This window comes from Penicillium arizonense, assembly GCF_001773325.1.
Source record: "Penicillium arizonense strain CBS 141311 chromosome Unknown PENARI_contig010, whole genome shotgun sequence".
NCBI classification, from domain to species: Eukaryota; Fungi; Ascomycota; class Eurotiomycetes; order Eurotiales; family Aspergillaceae; genus Penicillium; species Penicillium arizonense.
This window is the reverse complement of record NW_019173287.1, coordinates 1,004,937-1,021,464: the sequence shown is the minus strand read 5'-3', so window position 1 is coordinate 1,021,464 and position 16,528 is coordinate 1,004,937. Positions and strand designations below refer to the sequence as shown.

The window sequence follows — 16,528 nt, the reverse complement described above, 5'->3', positions numbered from 1 at the left end:
CCCCAACCTCTGCTTTTACATCCTCAAATCCCCGATCTGGATGAAAGTGAGTTTCTTTGATCCCCTCTGCTTGGCATATCTAACATGGCCTTCGAAGTAGTCGCTCTGGCTCGTCCACCCTTCGAGGGCGCAAAACATCGTTTCTCCATGGCGACGTTGATGTCGAACACCGAGCCTGTCGCCGTGTCCAACCTATCTGGAAACTCCATCACTAGAACTGAGCCTCTTTCTATATTTAAATCCCAAAAGCCCGACAGTCTGAGCTCCATTGCCAGCGCCGGTCTCCACGTGTCGCGATCGGGAGACCAACTACCTCCAATGACGAGCCCATCAGCAGTACCGGCGGATCGGCCGGAGCACGACAAGGAAGCTGAACGAAACAGCTCGCAGGTTGCCCGGGAGGCCTTAGGCGCAAGTGAAAAGTCGCCAGGCGCCCCAATCCACGAGCCCGCCGTCCATGCATCCCCGGAACAGATGCAGGTCGACTCACACGCGACCGAATCACCATCGGACCCATACGGATCAAACGATCACCACCACAATTCACTTATGCACTCTTCTACCGTCGCTAGTCCTGGTCCTATCGAAGAATCGACCTCGCAGGACGGAGATCGACGCCCGCGCGACGACTCCGAGATCGACCACGATGGCAAAGCATTCTCTTATCCGATGCCCACGGGCAATATTAATGACCCGCGGCGTGGATTGAGTCTCCCAAATGCAGGCTATAATAGAGGCAGCCCTCGCTCGCCGTCTGCGAAGAAACACCGCTGTCCTTACTGCTCCACAGAGTTTACCCGGCAACATAATCTCAAGAGCCACTTGCTCACGCATAGTCAGGAAAAGCCATTCGTGTGTCAAACCTGTCAGTCGCGTTTCCGGAGATTACACGACTTGAAGCGCCATACAAAACTGCACACTGGCGAGCGACCCCACATCTGTCCCAAATGCGGCCGTCGTTTCGCTCGGGGCGACGCGCTTGCTCGGCACAACAAAGGGCAGGGAGGATGCGCTGGTCGACGTGCGAGCATGGGCAGCTTTGCGGATGATGAATACGGCGATGGTGGCGCTGGTCCGGACGACATGGATGGGCTGATGTATACGGCTGAGCCGGAGCGTATGGACGAAGAAGACGAGCGACGCCTGATGCCGAGCATCCGAAAGCATGAGGCAGAGAACGTGGCTCCGTCTGATTCACTCCAGTCTCGTCAGTCAAACACCTACCCGCCCATCGCAGCTAGCCGCCCCAGCCATCTCTTCCCACCCCCGGCTAATCACGGTGGCTCAAGCGCGTCTACATCGACCTCGCAGGCTGGAAACTTGACTTTCCCACCCGCAGGTCACACTTCTGGCTCGACTATATTCACTGCAAACAACATTAGTGACAGCCCAAAGCCGCTGTCCCCGGGTGCTCTGTCATCGCAACATGATACTGCACCGCCACACCGCGCACACTCACCCGGTATGGGACAGTCCTTGCCACACCCGCAGTCCTCTTTCGGACGAGCGAGTCAATCATCAAACCACGCACCTACACTGGGTCTCCCCCTCCCGCAACCAGGAGTACCCCAGCTTCCTCCGCCGCCGGGGATGACCTCCCCCGATGGTCGATTTGGCTTGCAAGCGGCAGCCAAGCACACTCCTTCGCACAGCCACTCCAGCACTCACAGCATATCTGCTCTCAAGGGACCTGATGGGCTTGAAGTCAACTCAAGTGACGCCAACCAAGTCGATAAACTTTGGTCGTATGTCCGAGGAATGCACGAAGAACTGAACGCCTTGCGGACTGAAGTTTCTACCCTACGGGCACATATCGCCTCGTCCAATCTATCAGCACCCCCGGCCCCGGTCGAAGTGAACATGAACAATACCGGACCACGGTAATCTGTCTACGTGTGACTTGAATGTGTATGATATGGCTAGTCACCAGTGTGAACTGGCCGCTATTCACCCTCTCTTTCTCCACTTTGTTGATACGTTCCACCCATCTGGGTCTGAACCTGATGCCTTTATGATCACCATACCGACGGTTCCGGCTTTGGTGTTATACATTCCCTTCTCCCTTTTCCTTTTCCTTTTCCTTTATCATCTATCCCTTTTATCTATTGGAGCTATTGGAGTCTTATACTCTGGACGTCCTTCCGTTCTAGCCTACTTTTTTATATTCATTGGAGAGAGCTACACATTGTCTCCATTTCGTTTTTTTCCTCTTTTGAATGACCGAAGGAGTTTGGCGCCCCAAAATGGGCTGGTATCTCGACGGACTGGGGAATACTCCTCGTTGGACCACCAGGACACCAAGACACCTCGTGTCTTGGGCGACTCTCTCCAAAATGGAGTTGGTGATTGCATTGGAATACTGTGCATGGATTACGCTGTGTTTGGAGTCTTATATTTGTTGCGCTATTTCCCTCTTAAGTAGTGATAATATACCCTATATTTGAAGATCAAGTTTACAAGTAATTTTATCTCTCGCTTCAAGTTCTAGGTGAATCTATGAGACTCATATTGCCATTCGCACGTTAGTGTGGACCTCGGACAACTCCACCTTCACCTCCACACGGCCCGAAATTAAGCCGAGGCACCTCATCATTCATTAAGCTCGGATCCGCTCTGCATCCTATCTGCAGACAACAGAGTACCCTGTCCAATATCTCATTACTACACATACTCCCATATACAGCGTACCACATCCAATATCTAAACAATGTCTCCTTCCCTCCTCCAAGCATCCGCTGCATCCTTCGTTCTCCTCTCTATAGGACATACGGTACTAAACAACCTAACCCCCTTTCACAACCTTGATGTTGATTCCTTTATCAGGTCAATGGTAGGCAGTGGACCTCAGACCCCCGATTCAGGGCCATCGCAGGAACAAAGCCATGGGCTAGTGGGACTGTAGGATGGTATCAGGTATGTCCAAGATCCTTTCCTATGTCCACATGACATCATATACCAAACCATAAGAGATATCTAATTCTGATATTCTATGAACTATAACAGGGAAGTGCATTCTTCTTCTTAACTGGTATGTTTCCTTCCGTACACCCTTCCATCCTTCTATCGTCCAAACTCTAGTTACCTTACCTCCGTGGTTTGATTATTGTCAATTCAACTCGAATAACTTACCTAACCATGAAACTTCATCTCTATAGGTCTACTGCACTACCAATGGTCTCGCGACCCAACAGCCCTCCAAGACCCAATTAACAAGGCTATTGCCGGTATCGTTAATGTACTGCTTTGGTCTAGTTCGGCTTGGTATGTTAAGCACGGTATTAAGGATAATGCTTTGGCTGTGGGGTTGTCTGCTGTTTTGCAGGCTTGGGGGGTTGTTCAGGCTATTCTGTGAGATATGTTTCCATATCTAGGTTTATGGGCATATGTCTGTGGGAGGTCTCCTACAGAGATATGTATAGTCATTTACTATTTTTCTACATTTTGTTGAATTTCATAGTTGCTGATTTCATTGTGTTCAAAGCTATCCAGCCTGGACTACGTAGTCAAGTGCCTGGATAAAGACAAGATTCATGGAACATAAGTCCGGCACAGATCTTCTTCATCCGATCCTCTTCCCTTCCTCAACGCTCCTCTTCATGTTCCTCCTGCCTCACATCCCTCACCCTCCTTCTCTTAACAACCCACCCAATAAACAACCCAACATCAGCAACAACTGCCTTAGGAATACCCCCAAGCATCCAACTCCGCTGCACCCACCCCGGAATCTTCCCCCCAGCATCCGAAGTCGTAGCCATAGTCCACCTAACCCGTCTCCCAGTCGAAGTAGAAGGCGTATTCAAAGGCGAAGGCGTAGTAACCCCCAGCTCACCTCCACCTTCAGCCACACCCTCGCCCTGGCCCAACATAGAAATAGATCTATCAGTAGGCAGAACAAGCAACTCTACCCGCTCAATACTAGCATAATGGGCAAAGATTGTTCGAGGCGGGATATTGCTAATGATTCGTGAATAGAGGCCATGGTATTGATAATCGACAAATGCGGGATTCGGCCCGCAATTGTCTATGGAGTAGGGGACTTGGATTGTTATGAAGCCCTCTGTTGGGTGGCGGGTGTTTGGCGTGTCGCGGTTTGGCGCGAGGAGGCTTTGCGTTGTTGCTGAAATTGTGAAGGATAGGAATGCCCGTGGATGGATTAGGCGGCCAGGGTTGAAGGTGTGAATTATTAGGAATACTGGGTGGGGTTGTTAGTTGGGTTTTGGTTTGGGGTTGGATAGATGTAGATGTGGGATGTTCAGTGGAATGGGGAGAGAGAGAGAGAGAGGAAGAGGGAAGGAGTAGGTAAATGGGTAGGGGAGTTGATCTGGTTAATCGATCGTGAATCAGTCAACGTACACTGGACGTCAAACTGCTTGTACCGCGTGTTCTTGATATCGATATCCTGATCCAGATGATCATCTTCCCCTTCCGCCCAATTGAGAAGCTGCACCACACGCGTCACACTAGGAGTATACTCCATCTCATGATAAGCATGGTCTTGATGCAGCCCATTCTGGAATTCTTGCCAGGTGGCAGATCCATTGCTGCGACTTGAGTCTTCATGTTCACTTTCGCGAGAGACCCAATATTCCTTTTGGGCATTAGGGTCGCTATGTAGGGGTGTTCGCCATCCCTGGCTCAGCTTGACTTTTGCATCTGATGGGGGAGACTTGCGAAGCTTCGATTGTGCTTTGAGGTCGGACGGGAGACTCTCCAGGATTTCATGTGCTTCTTCGAGAGTGGCACGGATGTGTTCCTGTAATGGGCGGCTGGGGCCTCTTGTTTCTAGATCTGGGTGGTGGGGGAGGCTGGTGATTGGGTGGGGTTGTATTTGGATTATTGGCATGATGAACTGTTTGATGGTTTGATTCTGAAAGGAGTATGTATTGGTGATGATGTTGGAGGTGGCTTGCAAAAGTGGAGTGATCGGCAATGCTTGTGGATTTTATATTTCACTGTAGCAAGCAGATCACGTTGTCTAGCGCGTTGGAACGCGTCCTAAAAACCATTCGAACGTGACTTGTTACGGAATGCAAAAAACCATAGTATCACGTGGATAAGCAGTATGTGGTATTTATAAAGCTCAATACTATAAAGAACGGATCCCAGGTCCTACGCTACCAGTCTCAAAGATCTCTGCTAGTCCCGCGCCAAGAGCTTCTTCCAGCGCCCAGCGGAAGCGCATGCCATATAGCTCCTTCCACTTCTTCGTTTTACCGGGAAGAATGCCAGCAAACTCACCGCGAGCTCGCTTGGCAAGATGAAAGCTCTTTTCAGTCTCGACAGCTCCATCCCACCTGTCTTTCAACAGGCCTAGAGGGACTTCGCCAGAAGCAGACCTCCGCAGTAAAGCTAGCAGGTGTGCGCGACCAGATCCTAGTAGGCGAAGATATGTCCCGGTATTAGGAAGAGATAGGAAAAGGGTTGCAGCACGCGCCTGAGCATCTGACTGCACAGGGCGCTCAGTCTTGGACTGAGTATATTCTTTCCGACTGGCTGATGAAGCTGCCGAAGTAGGCAAATTGGGAAGAGAGGCAACGCTCAACGACCCTTGTGTGAATGATGATGATGAGACTATGAAGCCAGCACGAAGCAATGCCCTATATTCATCAGTCGTAAAGACCCCCTGCGATATCGCCGAGGAGGTCCCCATGCGTTTTAAAATATCAAGGAACTTCTCTATAAAGGTGTTAATTGTCGTCTCTTCGAACCATCATAATACTGAATACTGACCCTTGGTTGGGGCGTCTAATAGAGCGCTTCCCTGTACCAGCTTCTCCCAGTCCTCTGCCAACACCAGGCAATCACCCAGTCCTGCCGCGTCATTACCTCGACCAGGAATAATGAGTCGCCGAACCTGGCCCGTCTGAACTAATTCGACGATCTCCCTTTCCACCTGCGTTGGTGCATCCAGAAGAGTATGAACGTGGGCTACCGAGGCGAGCGGCGGCAATGATCGGCGTAAGTTGAGGACTTCTGCGATCCGAGTGCTATTCATGCCCGCTCGCTGGGGGAGCTCCTCAAATATACCATCGCGGATATATTGAATAGCTTCTAGCACATTCTGCACCGGTGCAGTCTGCGAAATGTAATGCGACCCACCTAAATCTGGAAGCGGATCATCCAAACTCAGATCGGCAGTCGCAGTCGACTTCAAGCTGCTGGCCCCAGATGGAGGCTTGCGGCGTGCATGAGCGGCAAAAGGTGAGGCGCGAGGTCTGGGGGCAGAGGACTTTCGTTTTTTGACGCCAGATACCGGGGCAGAAGTGAGGCGCAAGGTCATGGCAGGGATGAACGACTCAGGTTCTGGATTGATTGGAAGATATTACCTCATGTCAGGTGACTGCTTACGAGTTTCCGCCAATCACGGGCCAGCGGCCATACTTCGGTAATGGTAATACCGTACGGGAATACCCGGCAGCGCATCAAGTGGGGGAACTTGGTATTAGTCCGTAAGCTGTGGTAATACTCTCATCACAGCTCTGTTGGGATCTTCCTTGGTTCTGCAACTATTCAGAAGAATCCAGTGTTTTCGTGATATCAACAGATTTGCCGTCTTGTGTTTGCTGCAAGGTCTGGGGAAACTTGGTTGTTCAAGCCCACTGCGCTTTCACATGACGTAGCCATGAGAGAACACATCGTGTAACTCTTTTTTTTTTTCCCTCCCCCTCTACCCCAATTGCTAGACTCCTAAGCTGCCATTCGTTATTCGCTTCGCATTTGCTTTCTCTATTCTTATTACCTCAAAGCTCATTCTCTGGTGTTTCAACCTCAACCCTTCTGTCCGGCCGGGCTCGAGTCGATCACCATGACCGTCTTCATTGCGTCCCTGTATGTGGCCCTCTGCTAGTCCGTGTCTCATTACTGACTTGTGCATATGCTAGCTTCCTGCCTTACACGGTTAACTTCCATGTCAATAATGAGCGCAGCCGATCTCCCCCAATCGGCCCTCCATCCGCGACCCCCACCGTCGATGGAATCAGTGCCATCCCCAGTGCCGCCGCAAGCTTGTTCGAGAAGAACAATCCAACAAAAACACCTGGAATGACCCCTGGTGCCACCACGGATCATGAGCGCATCTTCGCTTCCAGTGTAGCTCAGGCGGAGCAAGACAAGAGCGGGTATCCGTTTCCTTCGGCTACTGAGCATGAGAACCGGCTTCTTACAGAGAGCGAGGGTCATTCACCAGCATGGGGAGCTACCACTTCCCTAATCCAGCCAAAGGCAAAGCCGCTGGTTTCCCCCTCACCTTCTATCCTTAAACACCAGGATCCCCCTCTCGCCAAGGAACCAGTCTCATCGCGCGCTCCCGATACCCAGGCCGCCCCTCCATCGGGACAGAGATGGACTCACTTTGCGAACCGAAAAGTGTCATTTTCCAAGGCCGAGTGGACAATCGAACCTGCTGAGCAGGGAAATGGTGGTTTGCGAAATGCCGTGCGATCTGCGACGGATGCTGGGTTCTTGGATCAGATGATGTGGGTAGGCACTTTGGGGATGCCGACTGATGCCTTGGCAAAGTACACCTGGCAAGATATTGCAGAGAAACTGGAGGATGAGTACGGGTCGTTGACTGTTTGTGTGAGCGACGGTGACTTTGACGGTCATTACACACATTTCTGCAAGACCATTCTTTGGCCAGTATTCCACTATCAGATTCCGGATAACCCAAAGAGCAAGGCCTATGAAGATCACTCTTGGGTCTATTACGTCAAGCTTAACCAGGCATTTGCGGAGCGCATTGCGAAGGACTGGAAGCGTGGCGATTCAATTTGGGTTCAGGATTATCACCTGTTACTGGTTCCAGCTATGCTTCGCAAGCTGTTGCCAGATGCGCAAATCGGGTTCTTCTTACATATTGCTTTCCCGTCATCGGAAGTTTTCAAGTGTTTGGCTCCTCGAAAGGAACTCCTCGAGGGTATTCTGGGTGCCAATCTTATTGGCTTCCAGACAGATGAATATTGCCGACACTTCTTGCAAACCTGCAGTCGGATCCTTTGCGTGGAAGCGACGCCTGAAGGTATCCAGTTGGAAGACCGGTTTGTCAACGTGGGTACGTTCCCTATCGGCATTGATCCGACTTCTTGGGACACGCGCCGTCAATCGACAGACGTGGAACGCTGGGTCGATACAATCTCGGAACGCTATCAAGGAAAGCGTCTCATCGTTTCGCGCGACAAAATAGATTCTGTCCGAGGCATTCGCCAAAAGCTTCTTAGCTATGAGCTTTTCCTGAACACATACCCAGAATGGGCTGATAAAGTGGTCTTGATTCAAGTCGCAACTAGCACTACGGATCAGCCTGATCTGGAGGCGACTCTCTCTGATATTGCTATGCGGATCAATTCCATGCACTCGACTCTTGCCCACCAACCCCTTGTTTTCCTTAAACAAGATCTGGCTTTCCCACAATACCTTGCACTAATCACTGTGGCGGATGCTTTAATGATTACCAGTTTGCGCGAGGGCATGAACTTAACTAGTCACGAATTTGTCTATTGCCAGGACGGCCGGTACGGTGACAAGGCATATGGTTCATTGATTCTGAGCGAGTTCACTGGAAGTGCATCTGTCTTTGAAAATCATGCTCTTTTAGTCAACCCTTGGGATTACCGTCAGTGCTCCGAAGCAATTCACACGGCCTTGACTCGTGATGAGAAAGAACGGAAGCAGGTCTGGGAGGAAATGTTCCGTGCAGTCTTACAAAACTCCACTGTCAACTGGGTTAAATCGTTCAATGAAACTCTTGCGCGGGTCTGGAACGAGCAGTCGTCACGAGAAATTATGGCTGTCCCACGGCTGTCTGTATCTCGACTCACCGAACAGTATCGCCAGTCGAAACGACGACTTATGATCGTTGACTACGAAGGCACACTAGCCTCGTGGGGATCCCCGCGGAGCATCATTTTGACCACCCCGCAGCGTGCAATCACTACTCTGACCGAGTTGACCGATGACCCCGCGAACGTGGTCTACGTCATGAGTTCTCGCATGCCCGAGGAGATGGAACGTCTGTTCCGACAGGTCAACAACCTGGGCCTCATCGCCGAGAACGGATGCTTTGTGCGCGAACCACAATCTGATGTGTGGACTCATCTCGCGGATAAGCTACACGTCAAAGCATGGAAGGAATCAGTGTCCAACATTCTGGCTTACTTCCAGGCTCGGGTGGAAGGCAGCTGGATCGAGGAGCGCCACTGCTCGCTGGTCTTCCATCACGGATCCGCAGAAGACCGTCACATTGCTGCCCGCCTTGCTGCTGAGTGTGCAGGAAACATCAATGATGCGTGCGCTAACCAAGGCGTGCATGCCATTCCCGTCGAGGGTGCTTTGATTGTGGAAACCACGCATACTAACAAGGCATCTGCGGCGGCGCTGGTTTGGAAGTGGTTCCTTGAACACGACGAGAAATCTAAAGAAGGCGTAAAGCCTGATTTCTTGCTTGTTATCGGCGACAATCGTGAGGACGAGCCTGTTTTCCGGTGGGCCAACAAACTGCAACGCTCCAAGGCTGTCGAATACGCCATGACTGTCACCTTGGGCTCGCGCAGCACCGAGGCGAAGGCGACCCTGACTCAGGGTGTGACCGGTAGGTTTTCACTAGTATTCTCTATTGTTACAGTTATCTAATTATTTCTAGGTGTCCTTTCTTGTCTGCAACGATTGGCTGCACAGGGCCCGGGGGATGGAGCACCACTGCCACTGCGACAGTGATGTGACAAGTTACTTGATGACTCGCCCTGGTTTTGAGGATGTTAAGACGCGAAGATGAATACATGGAGATATCCAAAAGGACCGGAGTTTTATTTTTATCTTTTGGAACATGAAATGCTGGCATCCCTCTCCATTCGGTACTTTATTTTTTTCTACCGTGCTATATATAATTGGAGGCTTTACGTACATTTATCTGTTGTATTCTGTAGTTGGGAATCATTTTCTTTAATCCCATCGTATTGATCCTACTAAAATATTATATGGGACCATACAAAACACTTCGGTTTAAAAAGGTGCAATGGCTAGGGCGGCTAGCTATTCTGTGATGGTCAACCACGTCTGTTTGAGCTGCTACGTCCAGACCGCCCATAAGCTATGTCCAGTAGCTACCTAGATGCTTATTTCAATGTAATGTAACAATTACTATTCCCAAGACAAAGAGCTTTCGCCTCGATATTCCAAGTCACTGAGTCCCTCGATACAAAGAGCCTCGGGGAGGAAAGTGTAAGAAACAAAGGTATTATCCTCTCCTTTCATGTCTTTGTCAAAATAAGCAGGTTACAAAAAGAACAAAGATCCTATTATGCTCATTGAGCCATAATATTCGATCAAGAATTTCGAGGTATTGCTCGGGTATAAAAAGGAGAAGTCCACGCCAAATGAACATCACCATCACACAAACAAACATCCTCTCAGAACATCGAACACAAACCCAAAACCAGCCTACTTCTAAAGCATCGCAGCAATGACCAAAATGGTGAACTGCCCGGTTACCCCTCCCCGTCACAGTGTGACTCCGCGATGCATTACAAAGGGACATGTAGTTGAGTGTGAGAAGCACCCACAAACTTACTACAGGCCCGGTAATTCATGCCTCAAGTGCCAACACCAGGCAAACCATCCAGAAAATAAGGACCAAGATGACAAGAAGGAAGGGAAGAAGTAGGGAGAAGAACTCGGTTTCTTCGAATCTACTTCGTCTTTGCTTTCAATCGAGTCTCCTCCATTTTGCCTTAGGTCTTGATGTATATGGTAACTTACAGCACTTATCATGTTCAACTTTGAAGTTTAGCTTTGCTTGATTATTGCCATAGGCCAGATAAATCAAAAAAAAAAAAAAGAAAAAAAAAAAAGTAAGTTATAGCGCTTACCATGCTCGCCTTTAGACTATAGATTGTTTTTCCTTACTACCAGACCAATTTTTGAAATTTTTTGAAAATCCAATTATATGTGCATTTAGTTATTCCTCGTAGATTCTAAGCAATTCCCGACTGCTTATAAGATAAGTTATCTAGGTCCTGAAACCACTTCGTAATTCGTAGTTGACTTAGTGGCCTAGCAAACCTCCGCCTAATGTAGACCCCTACTGCCTAAGTATAGAATGATGACAGAGGGTAATAGGAGGTTTACACATGAAGTATATGCGGTAGGCTAACTTGAATGCCGCTGTAGCAAAGTAGACTTTGGGCCTGCTAGAAAGTTTACACTCCACTCGAGACCTAAGGCCGCAATTTGGATATAAACAAGGGAATGAAAAGCTCCATTTTTCACTTCATCCATGTTACATAGTTTTAGCACTAGAATCATCACCCTTTCTACCATTTTCTTTTGGAACGCTTTATAGGGCTCTTTCTAGTGCTCTTTATATTGCTCTTTAAGATCTACTTTAGAGGGCTAAGGTAGTGCTAAAACCAATATCATTATAGCAGCTAAGAAAAGGATGTATGTAGAGACTCCAAGAACATTGATTATTTAGTCCACTATAGAACCAAGCAGAATAGCGCCATGATGCACTTCGCCTCCAGCTTTATAACAAATTAACAGATCGCAAACATAATTCAATACAAAAAAGAAACCATATTATTAAGTTCAAGGTGGTGATGGAGCAATTCTAACTTCAGTGGCGCCAGTCAACACTCTCATGTCAATTGAAGATATCGAACATATAAGTAACAGCCAGTGTGTCGACTCTTTCGTCCGCACTCCTGAGCATTGCAAAAACTTCACCATGTCTTACACCCAGGCTCCATACTCGCCTGGTGCTAGTTTATCGATCTCACGGTTACAAAGGCAAGTTAACTTATGTTCCCAAATGAAGATTGTCCTATAACCATCTCGTGCGGTTGAGCCTTCGGCGCCCCCCGCTGTCAATATGTTTCTTGAAAATATTCCATGAAGATATTCTTCTTGATCAAGTTCCTGTCGCGATCGAGGAGGGACATTCCCGTGCGGGGGATAATGAACCGAAATGTATCGTAGATTCTATCATTGGGCGTGGCGGCTTTTGCCCAGCCCTTGACATCCACGACCAATTCTCTGGCTAGTGGCAGAGACACGTCATACATTTTGTGCTAGCCGGGGAGAAGCTTGGCTAGGTCAAGTTTGGATGCCCTTTAAATACCACCGCTAAGCAGGTTCCCGGACAACACGCTTTAAAGGAACCTAGGCAAGATATTGAACTAAATTTCCTGTTAGTGTAGAACTCGGAGCACCAGTAACCACCCACCTCCATCATATGCTCAGCATAGAAGCTAGTTTTTATCAGCACTCTTGATAAATTGGATAACAGTGGCGGAGCAAACATCCTTTTTCGTGCTTTACGTGGATAACTAATCAGCCAATTCCTTTTTTCGAACGTTCACACTTAAATGTGGCAGGGAAAACCGGGCCCACTTATCAAAAGCCTAGACTCTACAACCAAGATTTACAGGCTTCAGTCTACGGGAACGCGATGGAGCAGAGGGAAAACAACCTACTTGCAGGGTTAAACTTGAATTCGGACATCTTGTCAAATATGCAAGGTGTGGATGGAAGGGAGCAGAACCCGAAGCCTGAGACCCGTCATTATGATGCTTACCATTGAATCTTTTCTGATTGGAACATCATCCCAGCCAAAAGACCCGGTTGCCATCTCTTGCATTACTACCATACATATATTTATATTACGTCAGTATGATCTTGCCCTAGAACGAGCAATGAGAATTAGGGACCGTATTCACTTCTGGTATAAAAAGAGCATATTTCCGCCTGTCAAACTTGTTGTCAAGAATCTCCTATTCCAATGCTATAATGACTTTCGTTCTCCGTCCGTCAAAAACCACTCTATTCAGCAACATCGTGTTACGTGTTCAGAGACGTGGAGTTGCAACTTCACCTATCGCCATGGCACCCGGCATTAGCGACACAATCAAAAAGGATCACCGGGAAATTGAATCCTATTTTAACAAGATCATTACCTCCACAGACAAGGATGAGCAGACACGCTTCCAGAATCAGTTCACCTGGGAACTAGCTCGACACTCTATTGGAGAAGAGCTCGTTGTTTATCCTCTTTTCGAGAAGCTTCTCCCCGGTGGCATCGAAATGGCTAACAAGGACCGTAACGAGCATTTGACAGTGAGTTGAGCTTTATCTACTATCTCCAGCTACTGTACTAACGTTATGGGTCTAGGTTAAAAAGCAACTAAAGGCGTTCCAGAATATGGGAGCTTCGGATACGCAGTTTATTCCTACTATTAAGGAGCTTATGGATAATCTTTCCGAGCACATCAAAGAGGAGGAGACGCACGATTTGCCTAAGCTAGAAGAGGCCTTATCGCAAGAGGAGAGTGAGGCCTATGCTAAGAGCTTTGGCCGAACGAAGATGTTCGTCCCTTCGCGTTCTCACCCTAGTGCACCGGATAAGCCACCATATGAGACAGCTGTGGGGCTTCTAACGGCGCCAATTGATCATCTCGCCGACCTGTTCCGTAAGTGGCCTGATACCGCGGGGATGCCCAATCCATCTACCAAGTAAATTTACGCTAGTATGAGCCTTACCAGCTGTATGTATTCTACTTGAATCGAGCTTCGGAATTTGTTTACTAGGAATAATTATAATTGATTTTTATTGTCGTATATTTCATACGTGAACCAAAGTTAATTTAGAATGAGTTAACCGTTAATGTTATCAAAACATACAATCTCACAATTGTGGACGTTGAAACATGTATTGGAGTTATGATAACGTTATTGTGCTTTGGCATTCTTGACTATTCATTAACCAAGAGAGGGAAGCCTGCTCTAAAAGATGCATGTAAAATTTCCACATCGAAAATCGCTTTTCTAATTTTTAAGAACCTCTTCGGCTGCCTTGCTTCGGAGTAGATCTCTATCAATGGGGTCTAGGAAGCGAGGAGATAGAGTTACCAATGTAGCCCCACGGAGGGTTGCAGTTTTTGAGAGACTCGTTGAAGAGATAAAAGTCTCCTATAACAAATAAAAGACAAAGACACTCCGTCTTAGGTAGTGATAATGCTTAAGGCATGCCCAAATTAGCTCTTTTCCATTCTATGTAGCGTTCTTGTCCTGAAGTTCCTCTGCTAAGGAGTCGGTCAAACTCATCTTGCGCCCTTGCCTGACCAGGCCACAGCTTCAATCTGTAGGGCCACTTATCAATGATAGTATGCTTTTCCTTCATTGTCGCACCGAAGTGCTCAGCAGCCTCACGGAACTTGTAATTTAGCAAGTACCTAGTATGGGGTTAGTCTCAAAACATGTTCCCTATATTGACCTTATACTCACCTGTCTAAGATGTGGTTATACGTCGTAACAAGATCTAGGCCAAGACTAAATTTTACGAGGACGGGATCGTAAGGGGAACTTGGCTTTCTTTTGGAGGAAGATATTTGAGCAATTTCTTTGTTGTTTGACTATTGGGAGTCATGTCATGTATTTGATCTTGCACGGTTGAGACCTCGGCAACAGCGTTCATGAATAGAGTTATTAGGGTCGCATATGGGTTTTCGGTAGGAGGTTGAAGTAGGGGAATCATCCATGCTAGCGTGCGGTATATTCCCACGTACCCGGCATCTGAGATGTTTGACACCTGTACATTGACATCAGTGCTTTATATTCCTATATAGAATGGAATTTCTTGATGGTACGTCCTTTCTTCTTATTCAGATTGATGCAAGCATACTGACCTCGACTCTGTTAAAGGTATCACTGGCAAGATGTTCATCGAGGGACATGACATCAAGCTGAAACATTTTGAAAGAAATCGTCGAGCCTGATAGTCGATCAAGAAAAGACCGAAGCAGCCCGCGAATATAGTAAAAAAGCTTGCCGTAAATGTCAGCAGTTGCAAAGCCACTAGAAGTATTTGCGACGTCCTCTGAAGGCCATCGCTCCAGAGGGTCTGCACTGTCTTTCATTGGCCAAGTATCAGTTTGGAAAAACGTCCTATATTCTGTAAGCTTAAGCTAGTGCTGTAGTTAGGTTTGACCCACGGGTTTGGCTCGCAGAACTCAGATCGCGGGTATCCAAATGGAAGCAGGAGCCCGTCCTGTCGAAACTTGTTGAAAGCTATTCTCTCGAGAGCCTGCAGGCGATACATATGCCGATCACGATAGTCTATCCGTGACTCAGCGAGGGTAATTTCTGCGCGGATATCATGCGCTCGTTTCGTTGTCAAGGCAGCTGGCTTGTGGAAGAAAGACAAAAGGCTGTCCCATGATGATTTCTCAAGTACAACTCTGAGAGAGCGCTGCCCAAATTTCCAAGTTTTTCCTAGGAGCTTTCCGGATGTCTTGTCTTTGATCTTTTTGCAAACATCTTCAATAAGAGGACGAATGCGGCCCTGAAAAATTTCGATATCTGACTGACGTACAAGAGCTGAGTACCAGACGTGAATGATACAGTCGACTGCCTCATCAACTTCCTCGAGGGTTAGAGCGATAAGAAGCATAATAATATTTCGAGCCACGATGTCCAAATCCCTGTCGTTCATGGTGATCTCTATGGAGTGACTATAGCTACTCGGAAGTCGGACGATGGTCATGATAATATTTCGAAGATCTCCTGATGCTGTTGGAAACTGATGTCAGTTTTGGGCAAGCATGAAGCTGGAGAAGCAAATGTATTCAGGTAAGCTGGGCACACACCTGCAAATAAGATGTGCAGGTCTCTGGCATAGCTTTTTTGCCTTCATTCGATTCGAGTTGAAGAACGTCATATGCAGGGATGTTACCCCAGAGGTACTTCGTCGCCCCGAAATGTTTTCCAATATCATCTCCAGTAAATGCAGGCTTACGGCTCTCTAGAGCCCAGGCAGGCTGCCATGTTTCTTTTCCCAGTGGCGACTTGCATTCGGACTTGTGATGGGACCAGTGAGATCTTTGACATGCTGCACTGCAGTACTTGTAACGAAATTACTTATTAGAAGAGACCTAAGTTAATGTAGAAGAAAGCAAGCGTGCTGGGACCTAGAACTCACAAGGACAAGACGACAATTTTTACACGCGGATTTGCCTGTTTTCTGGCAATCAGTATGCTCAGGGTCCCAGTTGGCGCAGACGAACGATGGAGCTGCCATCTTGCATCGGATGCCGTTAATCTTGAATGAGAAAGCCTAATATGATCCAGTCGATATATACGAGCTATGTGTTATGTGAGAGACGAGAAAAGGTAAAAGGAGGATGAATTTGTGCCTTTGAAGGAAAGCATTTATCTACAATATCTAGACAGCAAACAACTACGTATACAACTATGGCTCTTGCCTATTTAAGTACCCTGTCCGGCATCCGCATGAGTCATGTCAAAATGATTTGCTGTGGACCCCTGTCACTATGACAAGAACCGCCTGCGAACACATGGTACATGTCCACCCTCATGCATGAATGCCCAAATTGTGATTTGGGCCAAGGGAGCATCAATCTCATACTACGGTTACGGTACAAGTAGGTTTAGCCTCGAGAGGGATAATATGGCTTTTCAAATGGATTGTCCCCTTGGCGACTGTCTGTATTACACAATTATTTCTCAAAAGCCGGCTGGT

The 16,528-nt window shown here is 47.9% G+C and overlaps 7 protein-coding genes across 7 annotated transcripts; 4 read left to right on the top strand and 3 right to left on the bottom strand.

The window, feature by feature from the left end:
* Positions 1–84: 84 nt before the first annotated feature.
* Positions 85–1,884, top strand: PENARI_c010G04839 (C2H2 zinc finger protein; the record flags this gene model as incomplete). The annotated part of the gene is made up of 1 exon (XM_022632230.1): positions 85–1,884. The coding sequence occupies one exon, from the start codon at positions 85–87 to the stop codon at positions 1,882–1,884; it is 1,800 nt and encodes a 599-aa protein (XP_022487855.1).
* An 823-nt stretch (positions 1,885–2,707) lies between these two features.
* On the top strand, positions 2,708–3,352 carry PENARI_c010G10101 (uncharacterized protein; the record flags this gene model as incomplete). The annotated part of the gene is made up of 4 exons (XM_022632386.1): positions 2,708–2,770; positions 2,824–2,913; positions 3,004–3,028; positions 3,156–3,352. 4 exons carry the CDS (start codon positions 2,708–2,710, stop codon positions 3,350–3,352), a joined length of 375 nt encoding a protein of 124 aa, XP_022487937.1.
* Positions 3,353–3,581: 229 nt separating this feature from the next.
* PENARI_c010G12393 (SRPBCC family protein) lies at positions 3,582–4,843 on the bottom strand (the record flags this gene model as incomplete). Its single annotated transcript, XM_022632458.1, has 2 exons — positions 3,582–4,192; positions 4,354–4,843. The coding sequence occupies 2 exons, from the start codon at positions 4,841–4,843 to the stop codon at positions 3,582–3,584; spliced, it is 1,101 nt and encodes a 366-aa protein (XP_022487751.1).
* Positions 4,844–5,086: 243 nt separating this feature from the next.
* PENARI_c010G08961 (Stk19 family serine/threonine-protein kinase) lies at positions 5,087–6,280 on the bottom strand (the record flags this gene model as incomplete). The annotated part of the gene is made up of 2 exons (XM_022632348.1): positions 5,087–5,676; positions 5,731–6,280. The coding sequence occupies 2 exons, from the start codon at positions 6,278–6,280 to the stop codon at positions 5,087–5,089; spliced, it is 1,140 nt and encodes a 379-aa protein (XP_022488004.1).
* Positions 6,281–6,805: 525 nt separating this feature from the next.
* Positions 6,806–9,711, top strand: PENARI_c010G12210 (putative alpha,alpha-trehalose phosphate synthase subunit TPS3; the record flags this gene model as incomplete). Its single annotated transcript, XM_022632450.1, has 3 exons — positions 6,806–6,828; positions 6,882–9,586; positions 9,638–9,711. The coding sequence occupies 3 exons, from the start codon at positions 6,806–6,808 to the stop codon at positions 9,709–9,711; spliced, it is 2,802 nt and encodes a 933-aa protein (XP_022487933.1).
* A 3,162-nt stretch (positions 9,712–12,873) lies between these two features.
* Positions 12,874–13,523, top strand: PENARI_c010G05282 (uncharacterized protein; the record flags this gene model as incomplete). The annotated part of the gene is made up of 3 exons (XM_022632243.1): positions 12,874–13,107; positions 13,163–13,460; positions 13,519–13,523. The coding sequence occupies 3 exons, from the start codon at positions 12,874–12,876 to the stop codon at positions 13,521–13,523; spliced, it is 537 nt and encodes a 178-aa protein (XP_022487965.1).
* A 485-nt stretch (positions 13,524–14,008) lies between these two features.
* On the bottom strand, positions 14,009–16,066 carry PENARI_c010G00211 (uncharacterized protein; the record flags this gene model as incomplete). Its single annotated transcript, XM_022632095.1, has 7 exons — positions 14,009–14,222; positions 14,275–14,402; positions 14,438–14,578; positions 14,676–14,934; positions 14,982–15,568; positions 15,636–15,890; positions 15,968–16,066. The coding sequence occupies 7 exons, from the start codon at positions 16,064–16,066 to the stop codon at positions 14,009–14,011; spliced, it is 1,683 nt and encodes a 560-aa protein (XP_022487885.1).
* Positions 16,067–16,528: the final 462 nt, after the last annotated feature.